The 14,481-nt window shown below is 42.8% G+C and overlaps 1 protein-coding gene across 1 annotated transcript in view; it reads left to right on the top strand.

Annotated features, from left to right (window-relative positions):
- Nucleotides 1-1,580: 1,580 nt before the first annotated feature.
- The window catches only part of LOC118413035 (nuclear pore complex protein Nup160-like), a 39,164-nt gene continuing 26,263 nt past the window's right edge, over nucleotides 1,581-14,481 (top strand). Inside the window, exons 1-14 of the mRNA XM_035816174.1 lie at nucleotides 1,581-1,736; nucleotides 4,050-4,158; nucleotides 5,371-5,578; nucleotides 6,511-6,727; nucleotides 7,577-7,655; nucleotides 8,986-9,109; nucleotides 9,530-9,602; nucleotides 10,248-10,336; nucleotides 10,827-10,901; nucleotides 11,970-12,067; nucleotides 12,556-12,646; nucleotides 12,890-12,958; nucleotides 13,625-13,708; nucleotides 14,177-14,347. Coding sequence (XP_035672067.1) covers nucleotides 1,652-1,736; nucleotides 4,050-4,158; nucleotides 5,371-5,578; nucleotides 6,511-6,727; nucleotides 7,577-7,655; nucleotides 8,986-9,109; nucleotides 9,530-9,602; nucleotides 10,248-10,336; nucleotides 10,827-10,901; nucleotides 11,970-12,067; nucleotides 12,556-12,646; nucleotides 12,890-12,958; nucleotides 13,625-13,708; nucleotides 14,177-14,347 — 1,572 coding nt within the window. The 5' untranslated portion in view covers nucleotides 1,581-1,651. The remainder of the gene's footprint in view (nucleotides 1,737-4,049; nucleotides 4,159-5,370; nucleotides 5,579-6,510; nucleotides 6,728-7,576; nucleotides 7,656-8,985; nucleotides 9,110-9,529; nucleotides 9,603-10,247; nucleotides 10,337-10,826; nucleotides 10,902-11,969; nucleotides 12,068-12,555; nucleotides 12,647-12,889; nucleotides 12,959-13,624; nucleotides 13,709-14,176; nucleotides 14,348-14,481) is intronic.

A 14,481-nucleotide genomic window follows, 5' to 3' on the forward strand; every position in this document is an offset into this window, starting at 1 on the left:
AAGCATGTTTAAACTTTCATTTTGAAATGTTTGAACAATTTTGAACTTTAGTGACTGAAATGTTCTTTTACTCAAAATAGTTCAAACTTATTACAAATATTATTATAAAACCATCTCGGTGACTTGGAATTGACTCTATTTAATAAGCCAGTATGAGAAATTTTGTCAATAGGTATTGTTTGCCCCTCGTAAGTCCCTATATCACCTCAATCTCTTTTAGTTTCAAAAAGCTTTACGTCTGCAGACATACAATTACGCGCGATACGGTCTAATACGCTTGATAGCCTTTTTGGACATGCCCAAAATTGCCGTGCGTACAATTGTACTCAGCTGAAACGTTACAAATACGCAGTGCCTTGGTCCCACGTCGGCCGTATGCAATACAAGTAGGATGATGCGTGGTAAGGGATTGTACGATACATGTATGTAGTGGGAGTGGGAAGGCTAGTGCGCTGGAAGTCCGATAAAAACATCCCCATGCCCCACCCCCTTTTTAACATGTCCCCCACCCCCAAAATTGGGACCAAATCCCTGCCCATAATGACCACGTTATTGATGAATATTGAGGTGTCATCGATTTTCAATGATAACTAGCGCGATTTTTTGCCGAATTCGGCCAATTTGTGTCGGATTTTGACTACCATTACGATGTTATTTTCAAAATAAAGATGGCGGCGGATGCACGTGCGTGTGCTTACTATTTGCCATTGAACACAACGGAAACCATTTTAGACTTTGCATCGGGCATGTTGTGAGTCGATACTCCGGCCACCGACCACCTGACCAAATCGAACGCTTTTGCACGGTCCCCCGGGTGGCCGTCTTGGGCAGGTTTGGCTGTATATAAATACTAGCCAAAACCCACTACGGGGTATCCCGGCCAGGCAGGTGCACAGTAATGTAACAATGGATAGTAGTGGCCGGGATTTTTACCGGCAGGAGCCGGTAAAACAGTGAAACAACGCTGCGATTTCCAATAACATGTTCATTTAGTCTAGAAACGCAATAGTGCCGCACGTCATTGTGAGTGCAAGAGAAAACAGGCGCATCAGAGCAGTGCCGCAGTGAACGAAATAAATGTGGATGGCGGGTGGGGGTGGTTGAAGAGGTTGGATTTTGCAATTGCTTCAACTCCCGTTGGATTTCATCAGAGTGCCTCACCCCCATTTGAATTTTATCCGAGTGCCTCGACCCCTCTAATTTCAACCGAGTGATCTGATCGCCCCTTATGTCATCCTAGTTCCAAGTGCCTCTATACCCCTTTTATTTCATCTGAATAACCTTAGTTACCCCCTTCATAATACAGTACTGTAACTAAAGGAGGAGTAGAACTAGTATCCAAAATCCAGATTTTCCTGACTTTTTGTAGAAAATCCCATATCCAGACTTATCTTGACCTCCCCCCGTTCAAACAAAATACCCTCCCCCCCCCCCTTCCTCAGTAAAATCCGACCTCCTCAACCCACCCTCCACATTTACTTCAAATGTCGTGCAATAAAGTTCATTCATTCATTCATTCATTCGTTTTTTTGAACGGCCAAATGCAGCAAGCGTACACCTAGTGCAGTGAGACTGAGAGTGCACCTTAAGGCCGGCCGCTAGGGGCGCGATTTTAGTCAAGCTACCTTCCCGTGGTGCTGTTCGCGGGAACATGGCGGGACGGGCGCTGAGTTTCTGTGAGGTTCCGCTGAACTTGGGCGACCAGCAGCGATGGAAGGAGCTCACCCTCAGCTTGGGTACATGGGATAGAATAGGGAACGTACTGACATTCATAAATCTTACGACGGGAACATTTGCGTCGTGCTTGACATGTAAAATCAACGTCTACATCTCGGCTAGCGGCTTAGATGGACACGTTTTGCCCCCCTCCCCACCCTCATAAAACTTACGATATAATTTTAAAGATTTTTGTGAGTTTAATGACATAAAAGAGGATCATATTTACTTGAAAGTCAACTAGAATTTCCTTTGGTTATGTACTTCCCGTTAACACATCTTCTTTCATTACTTGAAAATTCTCCACAGCAAAATTTGAACTTATCATAACGGGAGGGGGCCATACTTCGACAGGGGTCCAAATTTCGACAGGTTTTAAAAATCATTGTTGCGGAGAAATGCATAGATGCCTGCACATGAGAAGTGCACTAGCTGTAGACTAAACCTTGTTGTAAATTACTACAAAGACGGGGTATGTGTCGAAGTTAGCAAGCCCCACAGATAACGATTGAAAAACTTGCACAAGTTTGACGCCTTCCGTGCAAGTTGACGAGCGAACGTATCGAGACCATGGCCCGGGAAACTCTTGAATTATTCTTCGCAAAATACGACATGTGAAAAAATACCACCACACATAGAAATGATGTTTATTAGCCTTCCGAAAAATAATACCTGTGTTCTGTTCTGCCTTTAACTGGGTTGGATAAACAGAGCTAAAATGATGCCACAATGTTCACCCAGTCGGGGCCCGCCATTTTACTATCACGCACGGAGGCGGGCGAGCGATGCTCAACACGTTGAACTCGGTCAATCCGTCCGTAGAGCGACAAACATTCAAGAAAAATCGATCCCTACGGACTAAAAAATCCTGTAGCCATTGCTGCTGCCAAAAGACAGGATGAAAAGGCAATCAAGGAAGCCGAAAAGCGAAAATGCCATCACAGTCTACGTAAACAATGTGCTGCCGTTTTGCGGCAAGTTGGTCTCACCGTGAGAGGTAAACGTTTTAACACACCGTATTTGAATAAGACGCGTGATACAAAATATGACCCATATTGGGTACAAAAAATTATAATGCAGACTTTTAGTGCTGTTCTATTTGCATAAGTTGTTTAAAAATGCACGGCGATGGTCTGGTTGTTACTATGTCGGAGTTTGGACCCCTTTTTTGTGTTGGAACGTTCTGCTAGGACGCAAGCCGAAAACCTGCCGTAAGTTTCGTGCGCTGTCAAAGTACAGTGCGGAACGCTACCGTTAAATGAAATATATATCTGTACAGCTTCAATAACAGTTATATGGATGCATACAAGATCTTAACTTGTTTTTGATGAGTTCACTGTAAAATGTACATTGACAAAAGCCATGCGCATCCACTTAGAACGGGTGTCGAAGTATGGCCCCCTCCCGTTAACGTTAATTTGTTTTGAAAATATTTGAGTAAAATGATCTAACTCACAGTACAGAAATATAGCTGTTTCAACCATCTTCGCAACAGACACAGAGATAAGAGAACACCATATACGATATGGAGTGATGAAAGAAAGGCCAGCTATTGCTAAGTAGCAAATTATACAGAAGTGGAACCAGTGAAAAATTCCCCCAGAAAGGTAGCAGGTTTGGTTTGGTTTGGTTTGATACAGATCTCCATTAGTGACTAGTCTTCCTGGAGTTCGGGTGATGTGTAGCCTGGATAACATACCCCAACCTCAAAAATATCTTTTGTGTTGGGGTCTGGGAACATGGCTGTAGAAATGTTCTCGAAGGCCCTTGATCAGAGGGCGGAGAACCTAAGATTTATGACCACTCACACCACAGGTAGCCAGCTACAACACACCACAGTTGGTCAACAGGCTATCACAGTAGCGAATCAGGTACTAAGTGGCCACTGTTATGGATTCAAAAAATACAGTTGGGGGTCTTTAACCAATCATGGCAGGGGTGTAATGACCTCCTGCTGATCCTGCTGCTGTTCTATTGGTGGTGTTTCTTGCCCACTATAAGGTGCAAAATTGAGAAGAGTTCCTATCCCATCAGGCCAGACCCAAGCACGATAGATACTTGAGATCGGGCTGGGGTTTGGTAACCAGGCTAGGTGATGTGTAGAGAATCACCAATATTCTAGACGGAAGGATTTGCACCATCACACACCGCACCATCGCACGTGTGGGGATTCTTTAACGTGTGTGGGGTGTGACTCTCCCCATACACGGGACCTCCATTTAACGTCCTATCCAAGCAGGTGGTCCTCGGAAATGTCTCGAAGGTGAAAAAAAAATTGTTTGTGTCATAGTTAAGTAACCAACCTTTGTTGTTGTTGTTGTTATTGTTTACAGGTGGAGGTGGGAGCCAGGATATAAAGCTCCCGGAGCGAGGCGGTGGGTTCAGCTACAGGGACGGAGCTAGGGTCGGTGCGGGCGCGGCCTGTAACAGGCTCATCTACTGGTCAGTTCCGTTCATCTCCCAGTTCCTACTACTAGTTAGTATAAAGTGTACAATTTACATTGTGTGTAAGCTATCCATAATCTGGAAACTGCCTCAAGGTGTAAACTCAAGTTTTGTATATATGTACAGTACATGCAAGTACAAGCCATGTAAGACAAGACTGTTAACTAGTGTAAGATTTGATCTTGTTACAGTCAAATTGAGATGGATCCATACTCTTTTGATAATGTTTTGAGTGACATCCATCACTCTTGTTGAACTGCTGTCGCCACCAAAGGAACAACTTAGCAGTTCCTAAACCTATAGTCTTAAATTTGATACGAACTGGATTTACATGTCAGTGACAATTAATTACAACATGTATGATATACATATGTACATGTTAGTGAGGTCCACATATAATGTTATATTTTAGGAAGAGCTGTCAGAGAGCAAAGCTGTCTGGAAGTTTCTGATTGTGGTCCGAATATAATAATGTTGGTCTATAATGTTATATTTTGGGAGGTGCTATTGGGACAGAGTGGAGCTGTCTGGTAATGCTAACCTGGAAGTTTCTAAGTGCAATCCACATATGATAATGTTGTAGATAATCAAGTGGGGCTGCATAGCACAGTGGTAGTGTATTCGGCCCGTGACCGAGAGGTCGCCGGTTCGAATCCGCCTGCCGTGTTGCCGGTCTTGTGCCCTTTGGAAAGGCACTTTACACGGCTTTCCTCACTTTACTCAAGTGAAAAAAAAAAAAAGAGTCGTCCCTCGGATAGGACGTTAAATGGAGGTCCCGTGTATGGGGAGAGCAACACCCTGGGCACGTTAAAGAACCCCCACACGTGCAGTGTGCTTTGGTGCAAATCCATCTGTCGGGAGTTGGTGATTCACTTCAAATCACCCGGATGGAGGCCTGGCAAACCTCTGTCTCGTATCAGCCACATGATGAATTACATCATTCACCCGGACGGGAGACCTGACGCATCCCCGTCTTGTAATTAGCCATACGAAAGGGTATGTCACCCCGTAAGGGGCGGTATAACCCCGTCGTGTGTAAACATGTGCGAACATGTTTGATCACGTCAACCGATGATGATGATGTAGATAATGTTATATTTCAGAAGGAGCTATGGGGACAGAGAATGTAGCTATTCTGGTAAGGCTGAGCTGGACGTTTCTTGGTGAGGTCCACATATATCAAAATTGGTCTATAATGTTCTATTTTAGGAGGAGCTATGGGGACACCCTGGAGCTTGTGGAGCTGTCCGGTAACGCTAACCTGGACGGGAACGCGGTGCGGATCAGATTCCCGGACTCGGCGGTGGTGCCGTGTGTCGGTATCCACGAGACCCACGCGCACGTGGTGGTGCTGTTCGCCACGGTCGGCAGCGTGCACAGGATCGTCCTGCCACACCCCAGCAGGATCGCCAGGATGGTACTTTAAAGTTTATATAATAATATGTTTATATTGCAAATTCTGGCCCGAGGGCTAATTGCAGGTACAAACAACATGTAAAATAAGGAAAATACAAAGGTGCTAGGAACTACATTCTATGACTTTGCTGTGCTACTGAAGTGTACATTATGTTGGGTTTGACTTCTTCTCTTTAGGCAGTGGAAGACAAATTTACCCACTTCTTTTATAATGTGTGGGTTCTTTGATTTTGATAGTAGGATTGATTTCTCATTGTCAGGAATAGTTAGAAAGTAAGCGTGTATTTTGGATCATCATAAAAAATGACTCTCGTCTTCCACAGCATTTGAGGGGCAATATTTACAAATCCTCTCAGACACAGGTACTAGTAGCTTCATATATGCCACAAGGCCACACTGACTTGATTTTATGATATCATGTACATGCACAACTCATGATATAGCCTTCCTGGTAAGACTGAAGGTATGGTGAAACATCCTTTTTTTAAAGTAAATTTACTTCTTGTTGGTATACACCTTTCTTATGTGGCGGCCATGATAGATCGTAATCAAGGTCGATGAGTCAGACAGGCAAAACTTATTTCTAAAATCAGCTCCCCAAACCATGCACACTGATTTTCCCAAATATAAGATGAAATGATAGATATTACTAATGTTATGCACTGAAAGATGTAACAAATTAGAGCGTAGACTGATCCCATAGTCCCTTCAGAGATGCAAATGAAATTACAGAATAATGCAAATAGTTGAAGGACTTACAGCCATTCTCTTATTGGTCGATTTCCTAGTTGCCATGCTATTATTGCTTGAACTGCTAATCATGATGGACTGTCTTTTGTTCGCCACATTGGCCTCAGTTTTAATCTATCATATCGCATGAAAAAGGTGTATTGAATTAAAAATTAAGATTTTATTAATTTTTTCATCCCAAAGGACTACGGAGGAGACTACGGAATCCCCTCTGTGTTTGCCGATCTCTCATTGGCTGAGCTCCGCAATGAGGCCAACTTCCACCTTCTCAACCAATCACCATCCAACTACCCTCACCTGGGCGCCACATGGCTGACCAATGAGGGAGAAGCTCTCTTCGCCATGGCAACCATTGGAGGCAGCATCTTATTGGTCAAACTCCCTCAGTATGGCATTCAGGGTGAGTAAAACAACAGTGTTCTCGCCAGGCCTTTTCAGCATAGGGGGCCCCTATGCTGTGATTCGGATACCCTATGCTGTGATTTTAGCCCCTATACTGTGATTTGGGCCCCTATACTGTGATTTGGGCCCCTATGCCATGTTTCAACCAGCAAAGGTGATTTTTCTGCTGTTTTGTGACAAAGGTAAAAAAAAGCTTTGGATTTATTTCCCTAAATTTGGCTCTCGAAATGCAGGAAATATTGTTTCTGGTGATTTTTAAAGAATTTTTAGGTGATGCATTTTCCCAGACCCTGCATCACTGACCATGTGGCTTTACTGCACTAAGATGCCCCTATGCTGTGAAAAACTTGTGGTGTGAACACTGGAACATAGCAAACTGTTCTCATTCATCTAGCTTTGAAACCATTCATGTGGGAAAAGAAGCTACAGTTATTGATTTTTTTAGATTACAGATAATGGAAAAGTTATGCTTGATGATGTTTGACCTTGACTGCAGTCCCCTTTTGCAGATTATGACAAAATGCAAGTGCATAAGGAACAAATATAATGATACACTTGCAGTACAAGTACAAGATTTATCACTCTGCTAGTGGCCTGTTCCCTTTAGACATTCTAGTTTATACATTCTCCTAAAAGTTGATAACTCCATGTTGTTCAGCAGGTATTGTGACGGAGCATGAGCTGAGACAGTTCTCTTCCAGGTCCCTACAAGGCTTGTCTTTTGTACTGAGTACTGTTCTGTCTGATCAAGTACATGTACTCAAGAGAGATTTATCGCTCTACTAGTGGCCTGTTCCCTTTAGACATACATTCTCCTAAGAGTTGATAACTCTATGTTGTTGAGCAGGTATCGTGACGGAGCATGAGCTGAGGCAGGCGTCCATGATGCAGCGGCTGTGGACGGGCTGGGTTCCCTCCGTTATCAGGTGGGTTGGCTATTCAGGGCCTGAAATACTTTTTTCTGCATACCTGCACCAGGGCTCTAGCCAGCTCGAAATTTTTTTCAGTCAGCCAATTCCCATTGTCGCGAAAATCGCGAAAACACTCTTTATCGTATGCTAAAGGGCGCCGACACACTTCGTCAACAATAATAACAGTATGTGGCTTTTACGGCGGTGGACGGTGTCCCCAAGCCGCCTGTAGCTTCCACCAAGGATTTTTGTCCGTAAGGTTGACGGATTGCTTTTAAAATTTTTCCGTCACACGCAGCAAATTTCCATCAATTGACGGAAAAACTGACGCTGGCTAGAGCCCTGACCTGCACTGATTCCTTTATTCTTTTATTCCGATACCCTTTAGCCCTATTTAGGGCTAGTCTACCAGGGTTCATATGAAACAATGAAACATACATAAACAAATGCAAATATATACACAAACATACATGTGTATATACAAACAGATAATGATAGATACACAATCATTAAAAAAACTATTGGCTTGAGAAGCCTTTTTAAACTGATGCAGGTAACATTGAAAATTACCTGCACCAGACAAATTTTACCTGCACCACTACCTGAATTTAGAAGTATTGATTGTACAAAAATCTGTTCAGAAACCAATGTCATTATTTCTTTAATACTTCATAGGTGGTAACAGTCAGTAATCTCAGTATGTAGGTAGTCAAATTCCACAATAAACCTACATCATAGATACAGATATATACATATACAGTATACCCAGTACATGGACCACCAGTGCAGGTTAGGTGCAGGTAGACACCAGGAATACCTGCACAGCTCCAATTTTACCTGCACTGATAACCTGCATGTATATAGAGGTTGTATTTCGAGCCCTGCTGGGGATGTTGCTATACAGTACAGGGCTTTTCTGTTACCTACTATGTTGCAAGTTGAAATAAACTTAAGCTTCAATTTGGTATGGGAAAGTGAAAGTGTGAAAGTGATCTCAGACTATATACGATAAATCCGATATTGAGTGTGTAAGTTTCATTGTACCAGGGAATTTCTCTTAGCTCATTTTCGACAATTACAATGAACAATGACCACAGCTTAACATTTCATCCCAAGGATTTTATGTAGCACTTTTAAGTTGCAAACATGGCGGGTAAGTGACAAAAGCTGGACTTCAAACCCTCCACCACATGGTCTAATCCAGGACTATGACTGTTACTGATGGTGGTACTTCTCTAATCAGCCTCAGAATCCTTTTTTTTCTTTACCCTGCAACTTAGCAAGTTGCCAGCTAGATGTTAGCTGCAATTGGGAGAAACTTTCTGCAAATGTGTTGTTTTTGTAGAGGAGGCCAGGAGAGCTCGGATGCGACCCTTGACCTCTGCGTGCACCGTCAGGACTCGCTGGGCCATGACAATTTCGTGTTTGCCGTGTGTCGGGACCACAAGCTCAGGATGTGGTCCACCAATGTAAGTCTGCAAGAATTCAAACTGTTTGCAAAAAAGACCTGCTGTAGGTCATTCTCATGTCAGGAAGTAAAGTGCAGTGATAAGCTCAGGATATACATTGTTGTACTGGATCTTTATTGGATATTTTAGTGATGGTAATAGCCCAAAAAAATACTTGGAGTTGGACCGGGGCAAGTGTAGTCAAAGTGTACATGTACGCTTCCACATGGTACCGGTGATTCAAGCCCTGGCTAATCCACTGGTAGTTGTGTGTGCAATTGGCATACCCTTTGTCATAATAAGTGAATCTAAAAAAGTCTGCTGTGCCATCTTTTAAGTCTTTGGTATAACCTGTCCAAGGTTGGAACCCACTGGCCCTACTTTCTGATTGTAAGGCTAACACTCTGGAGATAAGTTATTTCCTATGTTGTCCACATACAGGACCAGGAGTGTGTAGCAGAAACTGACCTGCTGGACTTCGTGGCTGATAAGATCGACCAGCAGACTGCTCCAGGTACTGGGTATAGAAAAAAAGGAAAGTGATCCAGTTTTAGCTCACTGAAAAGCTAGTCTTCCACTGGTTGTGACAGAGAAAACAGGTTCATTATACCAGGGAAATTCCCCTAGCTCTTTCTGACAAGCACAATGAACAGTGGACCTTTGCTTGACTTCCTGTTCTTAAGACTGCAACCCTTTCCAGTATCTTGTATGCCGGATGAGCAATACAGCCAGAATGAAACAATCCCGCACGCACGCACAGAAAAAAAATTTAATTGTCTTCAAGTGCCATGTTCTCCTCAATAATTTATGAAGCAAGATGTATGACATGTACAAAGGACAGGATTTATTGTAGCATTCAATAAATATTTTTGTTGTCGTTCAGTCAATCATGACATGACCTGTAGTCTTGAATAATTATTTATTTTGCCATTACAGGTCTACCGTCTAAACAAATGGTTCAAGACACAATAATGTATCGTTATTGGTGAAGTTACTGTAGATCTTTATTCAGATGATCCAAGTTTGTAAGTGTATACTTTTACTAGTTTTAGTAAAGAATTTCATGTACATGTCATGATTGTTATTTCCAGGCCAGAGCCACATAATCCAGAAGGAGTGACAGTCATTGAATTTTTGAATATCTTTTTGTTATTTCCAGGCCAGAGCCACATGATCAGGAAGGCATACGACAGTCAGACCCACAGCCTGTACCTGGTGACCTTCCTTTCCTTCGCTGACAGGTCAATGGTAAGGCTGTAGCACAACCACTTACTCTAAATGCAGAAATTTTTGCGGTGGTTTTATGTTTGCATTCGTGGTTTTCGACAGCAAACTTAAAACTACTGCAAACATTTTTTACATGACAGTAACAGACTACAGTGCATGGTGCTACCGCAAACTCAAAACCACCGCGAACGGTCCTTTTTCCTGGTACAGTGAAATTAAATCCCCGTGAACCTAGATGCATTTACAGTATATCAGTAGGTTAACAAACTTTAAAGGCACATGTAGGTTGTGAAATTGCTCTGGCCAGATGTATAGCTTTGTACCAATACCAAATGTGGATGGCATAGTGCATTATGCAAAACTACATGTAGGCATGACCAGATGAAGCTAAATAATATGAATGCTGCTACAAGAAAAAAAGTTGTCACTTCATACAAATCTTGTTGAAATGTTCCTGTCTTGTGTGTTAAGTGTATAAGTTAATGAAACAAACTTTTTTATTTCTGTCCAGTTTGTGGTTGTACAGCCAGTGTTGGAGGACGGGCGCTATCATTTCCTACACATGGCCACGCTGTGTGCACCTCAGGTGAGGGGGAATGTCTTCTTGGATGTTTTTGAGCGGTAGTACCTAGTAATTGATAATAGTCAGTAGAAACCAGTTAACTGCACAACGGATTAACGCACACTTCTGTTAACTGCACGGAATCCCAAAATCCCAAACAGGTGCGGTCCACCTAGATAGCTTCGCATTATTGCAGTATCCGGATAATTGCACCAAATTCACTGGCAAATAGGCCGTGAAATTAAGCGGCTTTTATTTATTACTGTACTGCTGTCTGGGTCCCTGAGACAGGTTAGCAGCAGTTGGCTACTAGTCTTCACACCATACCACCTTTATTGGAGACATTTTTTTTTTTTTACATGACTTTCCTCACTCCATCCAGGCGTAAAAATGGGTACTCGACTCCGATTGTAGAGGTAAAAGGTAGTGGGAGGAAAGGTGTGGGCTCTGCTTCCCAATATCATGCCCTAGGCATAGTGGATAGCAACTCACTTACCCTTACCTAACTGAGTTTACACATATACCTGTGTATTTTCTGCAGGAGAACCTGCACCTGGACCCCTCCACCCTGTGGACTGTGTGGACCAACAGTTAACTTTACCCTTACCTACCTGAGTTTACACATATATCTGTATTTTCTGCAGGAGAAGCTGATCGGCCTGCACCTGGACCCCTCCACCCTGTGGACTGTGTGGACCAACAGTTAACTTTACCCTTACCTACCTGAGTTTACACATATATCTGTATTTTCTGCAGGAGAAGCTGATCGGCCTGCACCTGGACCCCTCCACCCTATGGACTGTGTGGACCAACAGTTAACTTTACCCTTACCTACCTGAGTTTACACATATATCTGTATTTTCTGCAGGAGAAGCTGATCGGTCTGCACCTGGACCCCTCCACCCTGTGGACTGTGTGGACCAACAGTTAACTTTACCCTTACCTACCTGAGTTTACACATATATCTGTATTTTCTGCAGGAGAAGCTGATCGGTCTGCACCTGGACCCCTCCACCCTGTGGACTGTGTGGACCAACAGTTAACTTTACCCTTACCTACCTGAGTTTACACCTATATCTGTATTTTCTGCAGGAGAAGCTGATCGGCCTGCACCTGGACCCCTCCACCCTGTGGACTGTGTGGACCAACAGTTACGATGAGACGGTCGTCAGGTACTGCAGTATTGAAAGGTCAGTGAAGTATTTGTTTTCAGTTTTCTCCTGTTGTGTGGAAACAGACCCACAATATAACAACATGTTTTCAGTAAACTTTGCGGCATGTTATCACCCCAAACAATGTGTCACTGTGCTGTTGTCTATACAGCGTAGCTAGAAATTCCTTTTAGAGTATTTCGAGCCCTGACCAATGTGTAGGAATGTCGAAGCCATCATTCTATCCAGATGGTACCCAGCCTTGTGCACGTAACGGTAAATTAGTTTAATATTTACATGCAAAGAAGGATTTTTGGGTTCACAACAAAAGAACAAATAGAATGTCAGTAAAACATACATTACATGTAATTGGGATTATGTGTTCTCGCTGCAAAAGCGCCACCTACGTCGGGTACATACAAAATGTTTGATGTTTGATAGGCAACAGAATGTAAGCAGGGGACACTTTACTGGTTGTGTGAACAAAAATTTCAATGTCGGTTGACCGTCCATATTTTCCCATCCAGTGGTCAGGCTGGTCAGCAGGGCTGGAGCCAGGTCATCCTTGAGCCGGCGGTCAGCCACGAGGTGACCGTGCCAAACTATCAGGACCCGAGCGTGAGTATTTGCAGCATTTATTTGTCTTTTAAAACTTTGATCGGATTTTCAACCTTACCAGTAAGAGACACAATTACATGTAAGTGATCACACGCTAAAAGAATGCATGTAAAAGTGTTCACTGACTACCATGGACAACCAAGAAGACTACTTTAAAAAAAAACAACAATGAAACACTTAAATGACAATTATCGTCCTTTATTCTTGTAAAATACTTCAAACAGACTCCTGTTGTTTTTCAAGGAAGCCTATCTGGAACACATTTTCTACCCAGGGAGGTTCTCTTTGCAGACCATCGCCAAGGCTTTACATGTGAGTAACTCGTATTAGCCATAGCACACATCATACAATGTACTTTGGTTAAGACAATTGTTTCTTTTCATCTCTTTTAATTTTAGATTTCTTTCCAAAAGATGGCTTGCAATGTCAGAGGGCTGTACAAGTCATACCTTTTCCCTTGTCTTTCAGTCCACATAACTAAGTTTGTATTTTTTTGTAAGAGGATAACAAATGTCAAACACAGTGAGATGTAGAAGCAGACAGCAGTGGAATTAGGTCTTCAGAAGGCAAATCATATATGAAAATACATAATTATGATAAAGTAGAGTAGATCACCTCATGACATTTTATGATGTTGCTGTAAATCTACCATTGCTCAGTGGATGTGATAGGAGACCTGCAAAGATGGTGTGTTGTGCCGAAGAGCAGTTATACCGGCTATATAGATACATGTACAGATACAGTCATTGGTTTGATGTTGCTCAGTAGATCTACCGGCGCTCAGTGGATGCGATAGCCGACCTGTCGGCTGGAGTGTTTGTTTGTTTGTTTGCTTGTTTGTTTGTTACATGTGTATGATGTTGCTGCAGATCTACCGACGCTCAGTGGATGCGATAGCCGACCTGTCGGCTGCAGTGTTTGTTTGTTTGTTTGTTTGTTTGTTTGTTTGTTTGATACATGTGTATGATGTTGCTGTAGATCTACCGGCGGTCAGTGGATGCGATAGCAGACCTCTCGGCTGCAGTGCTAAAAGAGCAGGTGTCACTGGTGGTGGAGACAGAGGTCAGGAATTTTAAACGTCATTTGTAGTTAAATTGAGAAAAAAATATTGCTGCTTTTTGTGTGGTAACGTATATTATCCAAGGCAGAGATTTGCCTTCCTTGGTAGAAAATTTCCCTCTTGATATGCTGATCACTCTACTCCCAGTAAAAAGATTTTATTCATGCAAAAACTTCTATATGTTGTTCAAAACACACTCACACACTCATTAATATGGAACATGGCAAATGTGCTGATACGTGTTTTTACAAAGGCAAATTAAAGACAGGTCCCACATTTGAAGAAATCTTTAGCAAAACGGATCAGTTTTATCAGACTTAGCAAACATCTTGTCATGTGTTTCTTAGATTTTTAGGTACTAGCAACATATGTGGTTAAACTGTTCTGTATGTATTGTATGTACGAGTTGCCACACATTGTATCTTTTACAGTTGTCGTGCAATAATGCTCTACGTGTTTGCCGTGTTCAGATCCAGAACGCAGTGACAGAGTACGAGGTACAGCAGGAGGAGTATTACCAGGTGCAGCTGCAGAGCTGGAACAAGTTCTACATGTGCTGCACACAGTACCACCAAGTAGCAGGCAGGCCACTGGGCATCTATAGTGATGAGGACACTGCTATGGTCTGTCTACTGAAAAAGGTAGGATCTTACTTTAGGTGTAGACTGTAGACTGTATGAACAAGTTCTACATGTGCTGCACACAGTACCACCAAGTAGCAGCAAGGCCACTGGGCATCTACAGTGATGAGGACACTGCTATGGTCTGTCTACTG

This window comes from Branchiostoma floridae, chromosome 4 (genome assembly GCF_000003815.2).
Source record: "Branchiostoma floridae strain S238N-H82 chromosome 4, Bfl_VNyyK, whole genome shotgun sequence".
NCBI classification, from domain to species: Eukaryota; Metazoa; Chordata; class Leptocardii; order Amphioxiformes; family Branchiostomatidae; genus Branchiostoma; species Branchiostoma floridae.